The sequence below is a fragment of the Notolepis coatsorum genome, assembly GCF_963971535.1.
Source record: "Notolepis coatsorum genome assembly, chromosome: 8".
Lineage (NCBI taxonomy): Eukaryota > Metazoa > Chordata > Actinopteri > Aulopiformes > Paralepididae > Notolepis > Notolepis coatsorum.
Window position 1 is genome coordinate 63,339,639 of NC_140172.1, and position 16,310 is coordinate 63,355,948.

The 16,310-nt window shown below is 42.5% G+C and overlaps 1 protein-coding gene across 2 annotated transcripts in view; it reads left to right on the forward strand.

Annotated features, from left to right (window-relative positions):
• The window catches only part of taf1 (TAF1 RNA polymerase II, TATA box binding protein (TBP)-associated factor), a 240,835-nt gene that overhangs the window by 107,117 nt on the left and 117,408 nt on the right, over positions 1 to 16,310 (forward strand). For both annotated transcript variants that reach the window (XM_084319907.1, XM_084319908.1), the window contains exons 11-14: positions 81 to 251; positions 5,832 to 5,959; positions 7,804 to 7,911; positions 8,476 to 8,649. In XM_084319907.1, coding sequence (XP_084176033.1) covers positions 81 to 251; positions 5,832 to 5,959; positions 7,804 to 7,911; positions 8,476 to 8,649 — 581 coding nt within the window. The remainder of the gene's footprint in view (positions 1 to 80; positions 252 to 5,831; positions 5,960 to 7,803; positions 7,912 to 8,475; positions 8,650 to 16,310) is intronic.

Sequence of the window (16,310 nt, forward strand, 5' to 3'; positions counted from 1 at the left end):
AATTTTCATCCAGGTTTTCCTAGTCATTCTCTCTGACTCCGTGCAGTATTTGACTCTTTGCTGTTATTGTTCCCCCACAGCCTCTCACCATGAAGACGACTGTCCGTGGTTTTCCATCTTCCCCATTGATAGCGAGGAGCTGGTATACGGGCGCTGGGAGGATGACATCATCTGGGACGACCAGGCCATGGATCACCTGCTCTCCCCGCCTGTCCTCACCCTGGATCCCAACGACGAAAATATCATCCTTGGTATCAATCAATCAATCAACATTTATTTATAGAGCACATTTCATCCATTTGCAACACAGTGAGCTGTTCAAACATAAAATTAAGATATTTAAGAAAGCAACAAGATCGGTGGTAATACCAAAAATGAAATGCACCAGATAAAATTATCGTAGTAGAAATACAACGAATACATCAAATAAAAGAAGGTAATACATAGAAATAAAATATACAACATAATTTTTTTTGCTAAAATAAGTACCATATTGTCCTGGATATAAGACAGGGGTTTTCCCCCTAGAAAGAAATCTTATTTTCAGGGTCTAGACCAGGGGTTCTCAAACTTTTTTATACCACAACCCCATTTTATTTAGTTTTTTTTTTTGGCGACCCCACATTTAACAGATCCTGCGCCAAAAACGAGTTTACTCGTTATTGCCCGCCAATCTAATAACGCCAACAACGAGTTTACTCGTTTTTATGATAGTTATTTCCTTTATTCGCTATTGGCATTCATAATTCATCCAGGAAGGCTCCGGGAGCCAGCTGGACTCTGTCTGATATTGCAACACCTCAATACCGCCACCTGGTGGATTTTGGGCAAGTTGCATTCTACTCTAAACCGGATGTGGCGCTCTGTGCATCGGGGAAAAAGTTCCGGCAGAGCTATCTTGTTACGTGGATCCAGACAAACACCTCGAGTGCATTGGATCGCTTTCGAGACGCAAGAATCAATATGCTTTCGGCGTTTATTGCGTCGTACAAACGGGAAATGGATCTAGCAGATCGAAATCAAATAATTGGAATTTCTTTTCTCCAGACTCATCGGCCACAGGTAAGAGGAATCTAACGTTAATTCCAGCTCGATTGTGCATTTATTTTATTGCAATCCATCTGATCAGCGTATGATGTCGTACTAAAGAAAGCCGTTACTGACAATCAAGGAATCATAAATGACCCCCCCCCCCCCTTTCCTTCACGCATGATGGAGCATAATGTATAGCGATCATATGCATTTGAATTTTTTAATATAGCGTGTATAGGAACGAAATGCCAATCGATTATGTATAATATGCGTCGGGGCCTATAACTTGCGTTCTAGGAATGACTGCTCTACACACTAAAAACATACTTATATTCACGACGGTACTAACACGACAATGTATGAATGGAGAAATATAACATTCCCACATCCGGAACGATAGATACCCGATGTTGAATGGGCCATAGTAATGTCGATATTATAGCTATAATATTTAAAAAGTTATAGCCCTGCAAAGAAGGTGAGCGACTCCATAGGCATAGGGTTACAGCACTGGCAGAGAGTGGTATAAGATGGGCAAACTGCGTGGCAGACAATGTGTTAATAATTCAATTTAGTCATTTCAACGTGGAATTAAGGAATATCAAAATAAAAGCACACGTTGTTGAACTTGATCATGCATAAGAACATTTTATTACAGCACTATGTTATCAATACACATTTGTAAAACAAGGCATATTTAGCCAAAATATGTTTGCCAGAACATAAAAGCATTATAATATATTTATATACAGTGATGGGCAAGCTACTTCGAAAATGTAGCAAGCTACACTACAAGAACATGGCAAAAATAGCTAACTACATCGGCACTACTTTTTTTTTTTTTTTTTTTTTATAATATACTTCATGATCAAGTTTCCACCAAACAAATAGGCAGGCAAAAAAAAGGTTCAGGTTGATTGATTGTTTATTATAAAACTGAAACAAGCCCTCGGTCTGGCTTTTTGTGTCATCCTTTTAACATGAACTTGTATTATGTACACAATGTTAACACTTTGACTGCCGGAAAACGCTTTAAAGCGTCATTCCCGGCCATGCTCAAGTTGCCGGAGGACGCTGTACAGCGTCCTTATATTAATATTTCAAAAATCTGCGATCGGATTCATATTTCCCCTCCGCTGGCCTGAAATCCACCAGGAGGACCCACTGAGCTCTCTGGCGGTTCAGGAGCGCCATCTGGTGGCCGATCGGCGCAATCGCCAAACAGGAAGTGCTATGGAGGTTGTGCTGGTCGACCATATTACTTCCGGGCACTCTGTTTGGCTCACGGGACTCGATCTCGACACAATACATAGCGATCGATTGCCAATAACTCGATAAACAACATGATTTGGACATATATACTATTATACAAGCTGGAAATGGACCCGATATTTCTACATACCATAATAGGTAAATGACTGTTCCACGCTCATCGCCCAACGGCGCGAGGAGGATACGGTAAGATTCAGCGTTATTTTTGATCGTATTCCATATAAACTGTTATGATGAACATATCACCCACACTAGATGAATGATATAACGCTGCCCACGGAATTATAAACGATCCCCCGCCCATCCGGTCATCATCAAATCATACGTAGATCATTCTAGAAGTACGTCCAATTGAAATTTTTTATATCGCCCCGATTGCCATCAAACTGTATTTCATCATCAATATAATGCATTTGGGGCTATATATCACGTTCTGGAGAAAGCTGCAGAAAGAGATGAAAACATACTTATACATTAGACCATACTTTACTATGAATATGTGAATGAAAAAGTTTAACGTTGCTACACAATGAACAATACATATAGGACTTTGAATGGGCCCTAATAATGGCAATGTAGCAATAGAATTTAAAAAGTTATAGCCCTGCAAAGAAGGGGAATTTCTCCATAGACAAATAGCGCTGGCAATCCACAGTCATTTTCCGGATTTCTGGCCGGCACCCATAGTGTTCATAAAGTATGAGGAAAGAACTGTGGAAACGTAATAAATAAAAGGCAGTGAAACAATAATCAAATAAACACCAAATATACTCTCTCTATTGGAATGGAGACTTTTCAGCACAGGATAAACTACTGTTTCAACTCAAACCACAGTAGCAAAATGACAATAACCTGGCCAAAGAAAAAGTGCAAGAAACATTTGTCTACAAAATAGACATTAACGAAATCCATCTTTACATGAACGGTGGGACATCAATAGAACAGAACATTTGACTATTATGCTACCATGTCTATACTACTACCAACTATGCTAATATGTCTATACTACTACAGTATGTACTCAGAGTATAACACTCAAGCTTGACACTGCTAGACAAACAATACTACTTCCTTGGCTGCTAGATATGTACCACTCCTGCTGACTTGTGCAAGTGCACTGACTTGTGTTTGGGAACAGTTGACAATGTTTATGTAAAGTTTTCATCAGCTTACCTGAATATGTGTTCTCAAGTTAGTGCTGGACGTGTGTGGGAAGCTGAGAGCAGCTTCGTTTTTGGCTGACACAATAACACATATGTTTTAGGTGTTTTTTCAGTCAAACTCAGTCATAAATGTTTCCAGATAGGGCCATGGAGAGGCATTGTTGTTATTGACATCATCATCTTCATCAATGCCATCGAATCCCTCTGCCATTTTGCGCAGACTGGTTCATGTAATCCGTTAAATTGCATTCATTCATTCAGTACGTTTGTGTTTTGATTTTCACTTCCTGGTTTGCGGAGCTGGAGTCCCGCCCTATCCTGCCTCTGATTGGCCTACCCGTAATGTTTTGACCTAACCTTACCCAATCGTGAGTCGTCATACTCATATCTAAACCAACCAACCAATCATAGTGGGTTTTCTCAGTTTTTTCTTCTTTTTCTCACAAAACGTTATTTCTGTTTCTCCGGATAGTAGCGGTGTAGCGTTTCTTCACGCCTGCACTACAGAGAACGCTACTTGGTTCAAAAGTAGCGACGCTACCATCACGCTACTAAGAATTGTAGTTAAGCTATGTAGCTACTGCCCATCACTGTTTATATATTATTGATTTCATTTTTTTGATTGATTTTCTATTACATTTTTGTATTTACTTGCCGATGCGCACTGTCACCTACCCACGACCCCACTTTGGGTCGCGACCCGTAGTTTGAGAACCACTGGTCTAGACTTTGAAATGTCAATATACAATTGTCATGTACAAAGGTCTAAGGACCACACAGAATAATAACTGGAGCCGGCTGCACATGAGCAAAAACAGCCTCTCTCAGTAAATGCTTTCAAAACAGTCCCGGGCAGGTAAGAAACGTACACAAGGCGCCTTTCCAAAATAGTAAATTATATTTATTGTATAGGGTAGGAATTCAAACCGCCACTGATTTATTATTCTAAGGAGGGGAAGTAATCCCACAAACATATAAACAAACAGGGAAAAGGGTAAATGGGAGAACAAACAAGGTAAGTATAATAATAAACAAGTCAAACACTAAACACACAACCACATGCCACGTGGTTGGCAATCTGGGAACCACCCAGCAATAAGATAATTAGGGCTATTTACAAATAACCATAAGTGCCATAAGACACAATCAAGCTTACCTGGCTATACAAAGAAACACCACTCTAACCATGTAGCTCACAGTGTAGGATGAACACCACTTTAACCCCAATGTTTAGAGTGTAGGAGGAATCACCACTCTAACCATATAGCTCACAGTGTAGGATGAATCTAAAATGGCCAACAAGATACATACCCCACACAGGGTTTGGTCCACGCAGGCAGCACTTAATTAACAGTCCACACACAGTGGCAATTGGCATAAACAAGCACAATAATAATCCCACACAGTTGGTAAACAATGGCAACCCCACTCCACTCTGGTCACTGGCAATTGACAGAATGAGGCGCCCCGATGTGTGTGTGCTGTCAGGTATTTGTCCACCCGTCCCTCTCGAGGTGATTGCCATCAGCTGTCACTCATTAGGCAATCAGCACTCTTCAGTGTAGGGACGGGCAGCACCTGACAGGAAGAGAAGAAGAGACAGCATTAGCTCTCATGTTCACACACACACACATCACATACAAAACATAACATAACACATACTAATTATACTAACCTGATGTTCACATGGTCTTCCAAATACAGTAATAATGATAATGACCAACCCACGTACGTCACAACAATCATTAATGATGTAGCCTTCTCGGCTGTGTGGCGCGAGCCCTCGGCGGGAGGTTTAGAACAAGTGTCTCTGAGGGTGGAGGTCGGAGCTGTGACCCTCTCTGGGACCAAGGCACACGGTTGGTGCGTTTCAAACAGCTAGTCTCCAGGGCTCTGTCCCGACCGGTCCGGGTCCCCTACAGTTTTCCAGCCGCAGCCGCTACGTGCTCAAATGGAGCGTAGGTAGACAGAGCGGAGGTCCGGGCGAGCCCGCCTGTCGAACCTAAACCAAACAGTGTGGAGGTCTCACCCTGGCCCGGGTGAGTCGGGTTCCCGACTATAAAGTCTCCCCTTGCGCGCAACAGAAACGCACATTGCCTACATTGAATAAAACAACGTGTTTTATCATCATTATTTTCAAATAAAATTATGCTCATTCTTTATAAAAACAAGATTTGGTCTTCAAAAAAGTATTTTTCTAAAAGAAATTCTTGAAAAAGAGGTGTTGTGTTTGTGTTATATTCGGACCAATACGGTATATATCTCTGCGTATTTAGATTTACAATAAATGTGTTACTTCTAATGCTGTGTGAATGTAAGCCAAGTCGGCTAATTTTAAATACAATAATTCTTTGTCTCTTGTAGAAATTCCCGATGAGAAGGAGGAGAGGACATCCCACTCGCCATCCAAAGAGAACAAGAAGGAGTCTGCGCTGAAGAAGAGCCGCATCCTGCTGGGGAAGACGGGCGTGATAAAGGATGAGCCGCAGCAGGTACAGTAACACGCTTCCCACCGCTTTATTTCTTTATTTCAGATCCCATTAGTCACTGCCTCAGCAGCGACTATTCTTCCTGGGGTCTGGATCCAAACATATAAAATTAAACAAGAATAATCAATAAAACAACATGAAAACAAAACAAATATCAATAAAACACCAATAAAATATACAAACAATTATAGAACATTAAACCAATCAAAATCAGACATACAAACGACTATTTATGCCACATTTTCTAATATAGAACAATAACAAATATCAATAAAACAACAAATATCAATAAAACAACAAACAAAGACATCTCAGAGAAAACTAAAACGTGCTCAAAAACAGCACAACATTCCATACACTCATACTCTAATACTCCTCATAACCACTAGACAAAGACATTCCAAATCAACACATAACCCAACACAAGAACCCATTCATTAGACACTGATTAGACCCAACCAAAATCACGCTCACGGAACTCCTGGAAATATCATGGAATTCTTCACAGCTCAATTCAATTCAATCAATTATCTTTTATGACCACCCAGCCAGGCTGGTGGAATTTGGTTTAAGTGCAGCATTGTTACAGCATTGTTCCAACATAGAACATAGAACATATAACATCACTTACAATACATACATACTACATGCAGTTAAATACATAAATACATAATTAATTACAAGACCACAATATCAAAGTTTATGTCCATGTCCGTAGCAACGGAGGTAGGGGGGGTTGCTGTATTCCAGACAGGGAAATTCAGGGAAATTCATAAAGTCTCTGCTTTAGGTCTTGGAATATTGTGGAATTTTGAGAGTTGTATTTGAGAGTTGTATTCCAAACAGGGAAATATTGAGGGAAGTCTCTGCCCAAGTCTGGGACTATCAGGGAATTTTACAAATAGGAAGCTGCCGAAAGGTATAGGAAAAATAATAATAAAAAAAAAGATTTCCCCACATACATTATTATTATCTTTTTTCAATAATATTTTTTATAGATTCTTTCCTTTAAAATACACATACAATTTATACATTTATAAAATAATATTAAAATCAAGAAAGTAGACATCAAAATAAAAAAAATCAGGCATTTTATTTGCAGTATGTAACTGTATTGGAAACCAGATTATTTATCCCTTATAATTAGTATGTTGAGAGGAATTCATATTTTTAAACAAAGTCCAAATGTATCGTTTGCTCTTTTAGGCAGGTGATGTGTAGTTTTTGTGATGTGCTGCTACACACGGACGCTTGTGTTAGAACAGGGGTTCCCAAAGTTTTCAGGCCGCGACCCCCGAAATAACAGTGTCAGAGAGCCGCGACCCCCACTATTATAGGAGGTATAATTTTTTTTTTTTTTTTTTATATAATTTTTATTTTTATTTTATAAATGGAAATGTATGGTTGAAACATGCAAACGTTCAAACGCACACACACTAATAAGCATTGGAGGCTTTTAACCAGGGCCAGGCTGGGGAAATCATTCAGGCCAGGAAATATAGTGTGAAATATAGCCCCAGTCAGGCCACTTTTTAAGCGGGGGGTCCCCCACCAGGAAATTTTGTGTTACAAAGACTTCATTTCCTGCATTCTGGAATTGTTTTATTTGTACCCTTTAAATGCCACTGTTTGTGATGACATGACTGCATAAAAAAATAAATAGAAAATTGGAAATCTTAAAAAAAAAGATATATATATATATCATCTGGCGACCCCCTCTAGGGGTCGCGACCCCCACTTTGGAAACCCCTGTGTTAGAAGATATACGTGAGATTTGCATACTAAACAAACACCATGGTTGAAACGATGGATTTCACCTTGCACCGTTTTCTTTGTCTCAACCCCAGAACATGTCTCAGCCTGAGGTGAAGGACCCTTGGAACCTGTCCAACGATGAGTTCTATTATCCAAAACAGCAAGGCTTGAGAGGCTCCTTTGGTGGCAACATCATTCAGGTGAGCTCTGGATCCTCTCTGTTTCTGGATCCTTTTCTGTTTCTTTCTGGCTTAAACATCTAGCCCAGGCAGGGACTACAACTGAAAACTAGCAACCCTGCTAATTTTGGCATATTTACACTTTTTAATTTGTATTCATTTATAAATGTTGATTGATATGCATTGTCCCTGATCAAATAACCTGAGTAAACTAAACTACCGTAAACTCGCTACGTTCACACTGCAGACGAAAGAGGCCCAAATCTGATTTTGAATGTGACTCAGATCAGATTTTTTTCATGACAGTGTGAACAGCACAATCACATGGACTCTGATTGGGGCCACTTTCATATGTGTGCTTGAATCAGATACAGGTCAGATTCTTTTTAAAGCTCTAATCATATGTCACTTCCTGTCTCATGGGTGGATGTCACTTACAGTTCCCTGCTCAGCCAATGAGAGCATTATAACTTTACATTACTTTTGTACTTTGTATTGTGCAGCACTTTGGTCAACCTCAGTTGTTTTTAAATGTGCTATATAAATAAATCTGACCATGACCACATCTTTTCTCTCTCTGAGCAGCACTCCATCCCAGCGGTGGAGTTGAGGCAGCCCTTCTTCCCCACCCACATGGGACCCATGAAGCTCCGTCTGTTCCACCGGCCGTCTTTGAAGAAGTACTCGTTCGGAGCACTGTCCAATCCGGGCCCCCACCCTTCACAGCCACTCCTCAAACACATCAAGAAGAAGGCCAAGGTGGAGCCCTGTTCACATTGAACATCACCGTATACGGTTGTAGTCAGTAGTCATACCAGGTTTTTCCGCTAGAAATAATCAGTGCCGGTCCACATGTCCAGGAAGATTTCAACGTCCCGGACAAATGGGATACATTTCGGTCAAATATGATATGATCTTTATTGGGCTTATTGCAATAACGTTATACCCGTTGTTTAATACCCGTTGTCAGTCAAAAAAGTCAGTTACCATTTGTAATAATTTACATTACATTACCTCAACTCTGTCTGCACTGTTTGGGTCCATGTAACTCAGTTACCCACAACTTCAACGTGTCCGCCTGTATCAATAGTAATAATTTTTTTTTTTTTATCCACTTTTTCTCCCATTTTCTATATTTTCTCCCATCCCAATTTCGTATCATCCAATTCAACCCTCCCCTGTCACGAACGCTGTTTCTTGCCTCCCACAAGCCGGCTGCAATGTGGACTAAGTCATACATAGCACATGTCCCCTCCGGTACTTGAGGTAACAGCAGTCGCATCTTTTCACCTGCGCAGCTCGATCTCTCAGTGGCGAGGAGTAACGCGTGGGAGGCTCACGCTGCCCCCGACACTTCCTGATTCTACTGCGCAGGCGCACCAACCGACCTGTAGGAGTCGCTGTCCACAACGCCCGATCCCCACCCATCAGTTTCCCACCCCCTAATACGGCCAATGTGTATTAGTATGAACGACCAGCTAAACTGAAAGCAATGTGGAGCGCTGGGCTCGAACAGGCGAGCCCAGCGTCTCCGCATTCGTGGCGAGCGCCTTACCCACTACGCCACGTAGCCGCCCTATCAATAGTAATAATTATTAATAATGGTCTGTCTGCACTGTTTGGGTGCATGTAATGTTAGTTAGCCACAACTTCAGCGTGTCTGTCCGTATCAATAGTTTCCAGTGTTTAGCATTGTTTTCTAGCAATGTGGGGTTGTATCAACAATGTCTGTCTCAGATTCTAATTTTGGCGGATTGCTCCAGTTCAGATGAGACAAGATCTTCCCCCAGTGAACTAAGCCATTCTGATATGACTTGCTATCCTACGTAGCAAGGAGCTGATCTGCATATCTAAGCCCCCTCTGTGGTTGAAGCCACCGCCCACAATCAACAATTCGCTCAACAACGGAGCAGTGGGAATAATGCGGAAGCGGTTTCCCTGTCACTGACACTTCCTCTAAAGAGAGAGAGAGAGTGAGTGAGAGAGAGAGAGAAGGAGAGACAGACAGACAGACAGATATAGAGATAGAGAGAGGGACAGAGGCTCTCATACGGAGAGGCTCTGTCTCCCCCTGCATTTACACACAATCACGAGTCGAGCCGCTCGCGCACGCTCACAGAGCGATCTCTCCCTCTCTATCTGTCTCTATCGCTCCACCTACATTTACACACAATCGCAAGTCGAGCCGCTCACACACGCGCCAGTGTTAATTTTGTTGACTAAATTGATGATGAAAAATGTTCGTCAACAAAGGGTTTTTTTCATGACGACAACGAGACGTGACGTCACGTTATTGAAGACCATGTCACGCTAACGAGACTAAATAGTTTATTAAATATCATTGACCACAACTGAGGACACAAAAATGTAATTTACAAAAACCAGGACGAAATTTCTCTTCATGTATGTTGATATTGTTGACTAAAACAAGACGAGACAAAATAATTATAACTTTTCTGCCCTCGTCCTGAGTTGAGCAGTGTGACGGGGAGCTCTGTTATTAGCATTAGCTGAAGAGCTATTTGAAAAGCTAGTTTTAGCTTAACGTTACCGTGGCTAAAGTTGGGACTATTCATAATCTAGCTGCAGACCTGCAAGCAAAGTACAGCAAGTTGGCAAAGGAGTATTCCAAGGTAAATCACTTTTTCACTAGTAACGTTACATTGTTTGTATTTCCATCTAGCTCGCGTTAGCTAGTGGCTAACCTAGCTCACGCTAATGTGGCTAACTGATCGACCTCTCGCACACAATTAATGACATAATGCAGACAGCCATACCGGTGACAATGTTTAGCTTTTAGTGCCAAATGATAAGAGTCTGAGGCGGAGTCTCAAAAGAGAATGTTGAATATTTATTGTGCATTAAAAATCACAACAGAGCCTCTGCTACTAGCTGACCTAAACGGAGCAGCCTGGATAAGAAGTGCGCAACAACGTGTAACGTCCGTGCGGAACCAATGTGCCAACAACCCTTCCGTGGGTGAACTCATTGAGCTTAGTTGTTAATTAATGATACTAATACTAATCTATACAATCACCTGTTGTTGAATAAATACCATTACTTTCTAGTTATTACTAAAAAACAGTATATATAAAACGGTAGCTGTAAAAAAGAAAAGAAAAAAGTTTTATAATTTATATAATATAATTTTTTTATGTATGTATGTATGTATGTATGTATGTATGTATGTATGTATGTATGTATGTATGTATGTATGTATGTATGTATGTATGTATGTATGTATGTATGTATGTATGTATGTATGTATGCATGCATGTATGCATGCATGTATGCATGTATGCACTGGTATCGGATCAGTATAACCAGACCTAGACCACCTCTAACTCTAACCCCTAACCAGACCTAGACCACCTCTAACTTTAACCCCTAAGTTAGGGTTGTGACTTAGAGGTGGTCTAGGTCCGGATAGTGGTTAAGAGTTGGTCTAGCCCTTTACATCCATCTAGCTAAATAATAATAATAAATTATAATGAATGCTTAACTACCCCTAAGTTACCTTAACCAGACCTAGACCACCTCTAACTCTAACCACTAACCAGACCTCTTCCATGTGGCACTTTAACACTGACCTCAGAATGTGATTTTATATAATGTTTTTATGCAAGCAGATTGCAATCGGTGTGTACTACTACTAGTACTACTGTGTGTTCTGTTTACTTAGTTTACAGTATCCTGTTATAGAATAAACCGCTGCCAGACACAGCAGAGAGAGAGGACAGACATGACAGAGAGGAAAGACACAGCAGAGAGAGGACGGACATGGCAGAGAGAAAGGAAAGACACAGCAAACAGAAGACATAGAGTTCAGCGTCGTCTCTCTGCTCAGAAACAACGTCACCACATCCGTAATGCTCTCTTTGATGCATACATTGGACCATGTCTACACCAACATATACTGTAGGAGCAACAATACATTGGACCATGTCTACACCAACATATACTAGCAACAATACATTGGACCATGTCTACACCAACATATACTGTAGGAGTGTTACGACCCTGGCTCAAAGGGAAGCAACATTAGTGCACACAGACACCAAAAGACTATTCTAATTAAGATTACTAGCACAAACTAAAGATCAAAGTGGTAGAAAGGGAAAAAGACACTGCTTCAACCATCTCCTCTAGCAACTGTGACAGTGCATGTGTGGGTCAGCAAGTGCCTTTGAGCTGCCAGGCAGGTATCCAATCAGCAGCAATCAGCTAATTAACAGCCATCACCTGCATGCACAGTGACACAGGAGTAATCAAGATCATGGTACATAACATCTCCCCCACCAAAATGGTTGCCCAGGAGGCAACCACTACACATCAAACCACTAAACAAAAAATATTGTGACCCATTAATTGTCAGGACCACTACCACAACAGCGATAACGGGCAGGCCCCTGTCGAACACGACCATCAACCTTGTCGAATGCTCCCCACTGTGGAACATTCGCCAATGCTGTTTAAAACAAAAAACAACATTGTCCCGACTCTAGGGCAAGCGAGACCTCACAAAAGGATCCTCCACTGAGGCGTAAGGCTTAGGACCCCATCGACAAACCAAGACCTTATCACATATGAGCTCCATTTCAACAGGCCCCTCCACCGATACCGACCTGTCAAAAAGAGACTGCAAACCAAAATCAATATGAGAGCTAAGCTCACTGCGCTCAACAGGACAGAACACAGAAAAACAAAAATCATAGGTCTCTGATACCACCACAGCGCCCATATCCATCCCTCCTGGCACTGGCAGTTCAGGATACTGCAAACCGTGAACATCCAGAGTAGGATGCACCGCCTCAGGTACAGCCCCACTGTCCCTGGAACATGGCATTACATCAGTCACAAAAGCGTCTGGAATACCATCCAAAATGGCGTCACACAAAATAACATTGTCCTGATCAAAATGGTTGCCACTCATCAGACCAGGTCGTGAAGGCGGCTCCTGCTGTACAGGACACAGGTAACTAGGTTGACTAGCACACCTAGTGCGTGGCAGAGAGTCAGTGTGGACACGTGAATCAATGTCAGAATCATCAACTGACATACTGGGACCATCCCTGCCCACAAGTGAAACATCATGAACAATAGAGCTACTGTGGGAAGGCTGGCAGCCTAACCCAGGCCTTGTAGCCTCTTCAACTAGAACGGTGTCACATGAATCAACAGCATCTCTCATAGCATCCTTCCCACACTCATCCTCCAATTTGTTCGTGGCCTCAGCCACCATACAGGCTGGGAAGACCTTGAGACACTGCGCTGCCAGATCATCTCCTGCCACATGCATATCCGGCACGCATGTCACCTTTGGTTCCACCACCGGGCCTGACACAAAGGCACAATCAAGAAAATCATTATGCAGAGGTACATCCACAGTGTGCTTTCCAAAATTCTCAACAGGTTCACTTTTCAATTCAACAAAGAATGTGTCACTAAGTATAATGTCACAAGTTGAAGTATCAAGAACATCACTTTTGTCCTTTGATATTGCCCGTGTCACAGCACACACAGGGAACACTCCTGGATGTTTCTGTGCCAGCTCATCAGGGACCTCAGAAACCACAGGGATGGGAATTATAACTGGAGTAGCCAGCACTTTGTCACCAGCCAAATCATTCCCTAGAATGAAGGACACCCCTCTTATGGGGATGTGATAACATACCCCCACAACAACATTGCCTGATACTAAGGGAGAGTTGAGTGTGACCTCATGCAAAGGTGCATCCACAAATCCACCTCCAAAGCCACGAACAACGACACCGGAATGCAATGAAGACTTTTCTGAAAACGGCAAAATCCCCTCCAGAATGAGGGACTGAAAGCTCCGGTATCTCTCCAAATTGTTATAGCCTGCTTGGACTCTAGTGCATCAGTCAGGGAAACAAATCCATCCATCATAAATCTTGAGGAGCCCTCGAGCTCTTTGTCCACACATTTGATACTTCCCTCATCACCCTCTAACGTTGGCATAGGTGTTCTGCATACGGTTTCTACCAGAGCCACAGTTTTGACATTTTTCTGTTCAAGCACCGGGCACCCAGCAACGATATGACCAGGCTCCTTACAGTAGAAACATATAATCCCCTCTGGGAATGCACTAGCAGAACCACCCTGCCTAGGAGGTGAAGTAAACTGACCAGCAGACACTGGTTTTGGGAAACGGCCCCCCTGAAAATCTCTTGACTCTGCTTTCTGAGAGGTGCACCACCTGTCAAACAGGTTCTCCTTCTCTTTTCCAAATTCAACATACGACTGTCCCTCCGACCTGCGATAGCCTCTAAAACGCTGACGATAGGCCTCTGGGACCAACTCATAAGCCCTCAATATGGAAGCTTTAACAAGCTCATAGTCAGCACTCTGTTCAAGGGACAGAGCAGTATACACCTCCTGTGCCCTACCAACTAGAACACACTGCAGCAGCAGCGTCCAGGCCGTATTAGGCCACTTCAATGTGGTTGCCACTCGTTCAAAAAGGGGAAAATACCTATCCACATCCTTCTCAAAAAAAGGAGGCACCATCCTAATATTTTTGCCGACATCAAAACTGGAACGTGACTCTGAATGCAGAGCACCCGCCTGCAAGGCAGCATGCTTATAATCAAGCTGCTTCTGCGCACGCTCGTGCTCCAGCAACATTTGTCTCTCCTTAAGCTCACGCTCATGCTCACGCTCCTCTCTCCTCTCTCTCTCCTTAAGCTCACGCTCACGCTCCTCTCTCCTCTCCTTCTGCTGTCTCTCCTCTCTCCTCTTGCTGTAGCTGTTTTTCCTTAAACTCTAACTCTCTAAGCCTCCACTCACCCTCCGCCACACCAGATAGTAGTGGAGACACGTCAGAAAAAAGAGGCTCCTCCACCCTCGCCACAAGCACCTGCTCCCTAATGAGTAAAACCCTCAAAGCACTCAAGGCAGTTGGTTTCAAACGCTTCACACTGGCAGTAAGCTCCACCTTGTAGTGCACAGCAAGCTCCAGAAGCTGTTCTTTGGAAAACCTCATGAGAAGGGTGATCAACAAAATCCTTAATGGAAGCCATCCTTACTACACCAGCGCCACAAACTGCTCACACAAACTGCTAACTTTAGAGTTACCAAAAACTGCCAAAAGCACCCTAGCATACACACAATTTACCTGAAGAACCACCAAAGAACCGCTGAAGAACCACTGAAGAACCACGAAGAACCACTGAAGAACCACTAAAGAGCCACTGAAGAACCACTAAAGAACCACTGAAGAAACACTAAAGAACCACTGAAGAACCACGAAAGAACCACTGAAGAATCACGAAGAACCACCGAAGAACCACTAAAGAGCTACTAAAGAACCACTGAAGAACCACTGAAGCACCACCGAAGCACCCCTTGTTAGTGTTAACATGCTAATGCTAATACTAATAACTATAAGGAGCACAGTCAGCTTTTGTGCCTGTCCGCCTGTGTGATCGGCGTGCGACGTGGTGGAGATGTGTGCTCTACTGAGCGCACTTTTTTTTATATTATTTTTATTATTATTATTATTATTTTTTTTTTTTTAGCATTTTTACAGCTTTTCTTGGTCACGCAGGACCGACAGAGAAGAGGGCGAACGGGAGGAGAGGTGGGGAGGACATGCGACAAATAACGACGGGAGCTGGGATCGAACCCGGGTCGGCCGCGTAGGTGCGCGAGGCACTATGGTATGCGCCACAAGGGCGCCCTGAGCGCACCTTTCTAGCTTGCAAAAAAATAAAAAAAATAAACCACCCTGAAATAAGTAGATGTGTCATACGCGCAGGAGGTCAGGTGCTAACAGGTAGGCTGTCCAAACACTGAGTTACACTCAAAACAAAAAATTTAATACAACAAACAAATTCAAACAGGTGCCCCTTATAACCTGATATGACTACTTACAGCTTCTACATCTAAACTGCAGTCAAACGGCCCACCACATGTCTACCCTAAAAAAAACCTACATCAGGCCCTACCACACTACCTGTATTTTCTGGCACCCTAACCTACCTACCCTGAAGCTAACGCACTGTAGACCTAACCCTCTTCAACCACACCTGCTACCAGCCAAAGATCATATTGACCATCCACCCGTCAATATATATGGTATGGTACAAGACAAGTAGATGGTACTAATCACTTCTATGACTGCCCCAGGAGTAAGTGGTACACAGGAAGCTGACAAACAACCAGAAAATAATGACCCTACCTACATGTGGTGTCCACTAAACTATATATTTTAACAGCATATAAGTAGTCAAATCAAATTACAAAAAATAAGGGCATACTCACCTGTTTGAAGACCGGCTCAAGCCCCCACGTTACACAACATGTAGCGATCACTACCCACACTACAGCACCACGACACTAGGGGTATTTGTTTCCAAATTCACTCCCGGACAAGCGCCCAACTGTTATGACCCTGG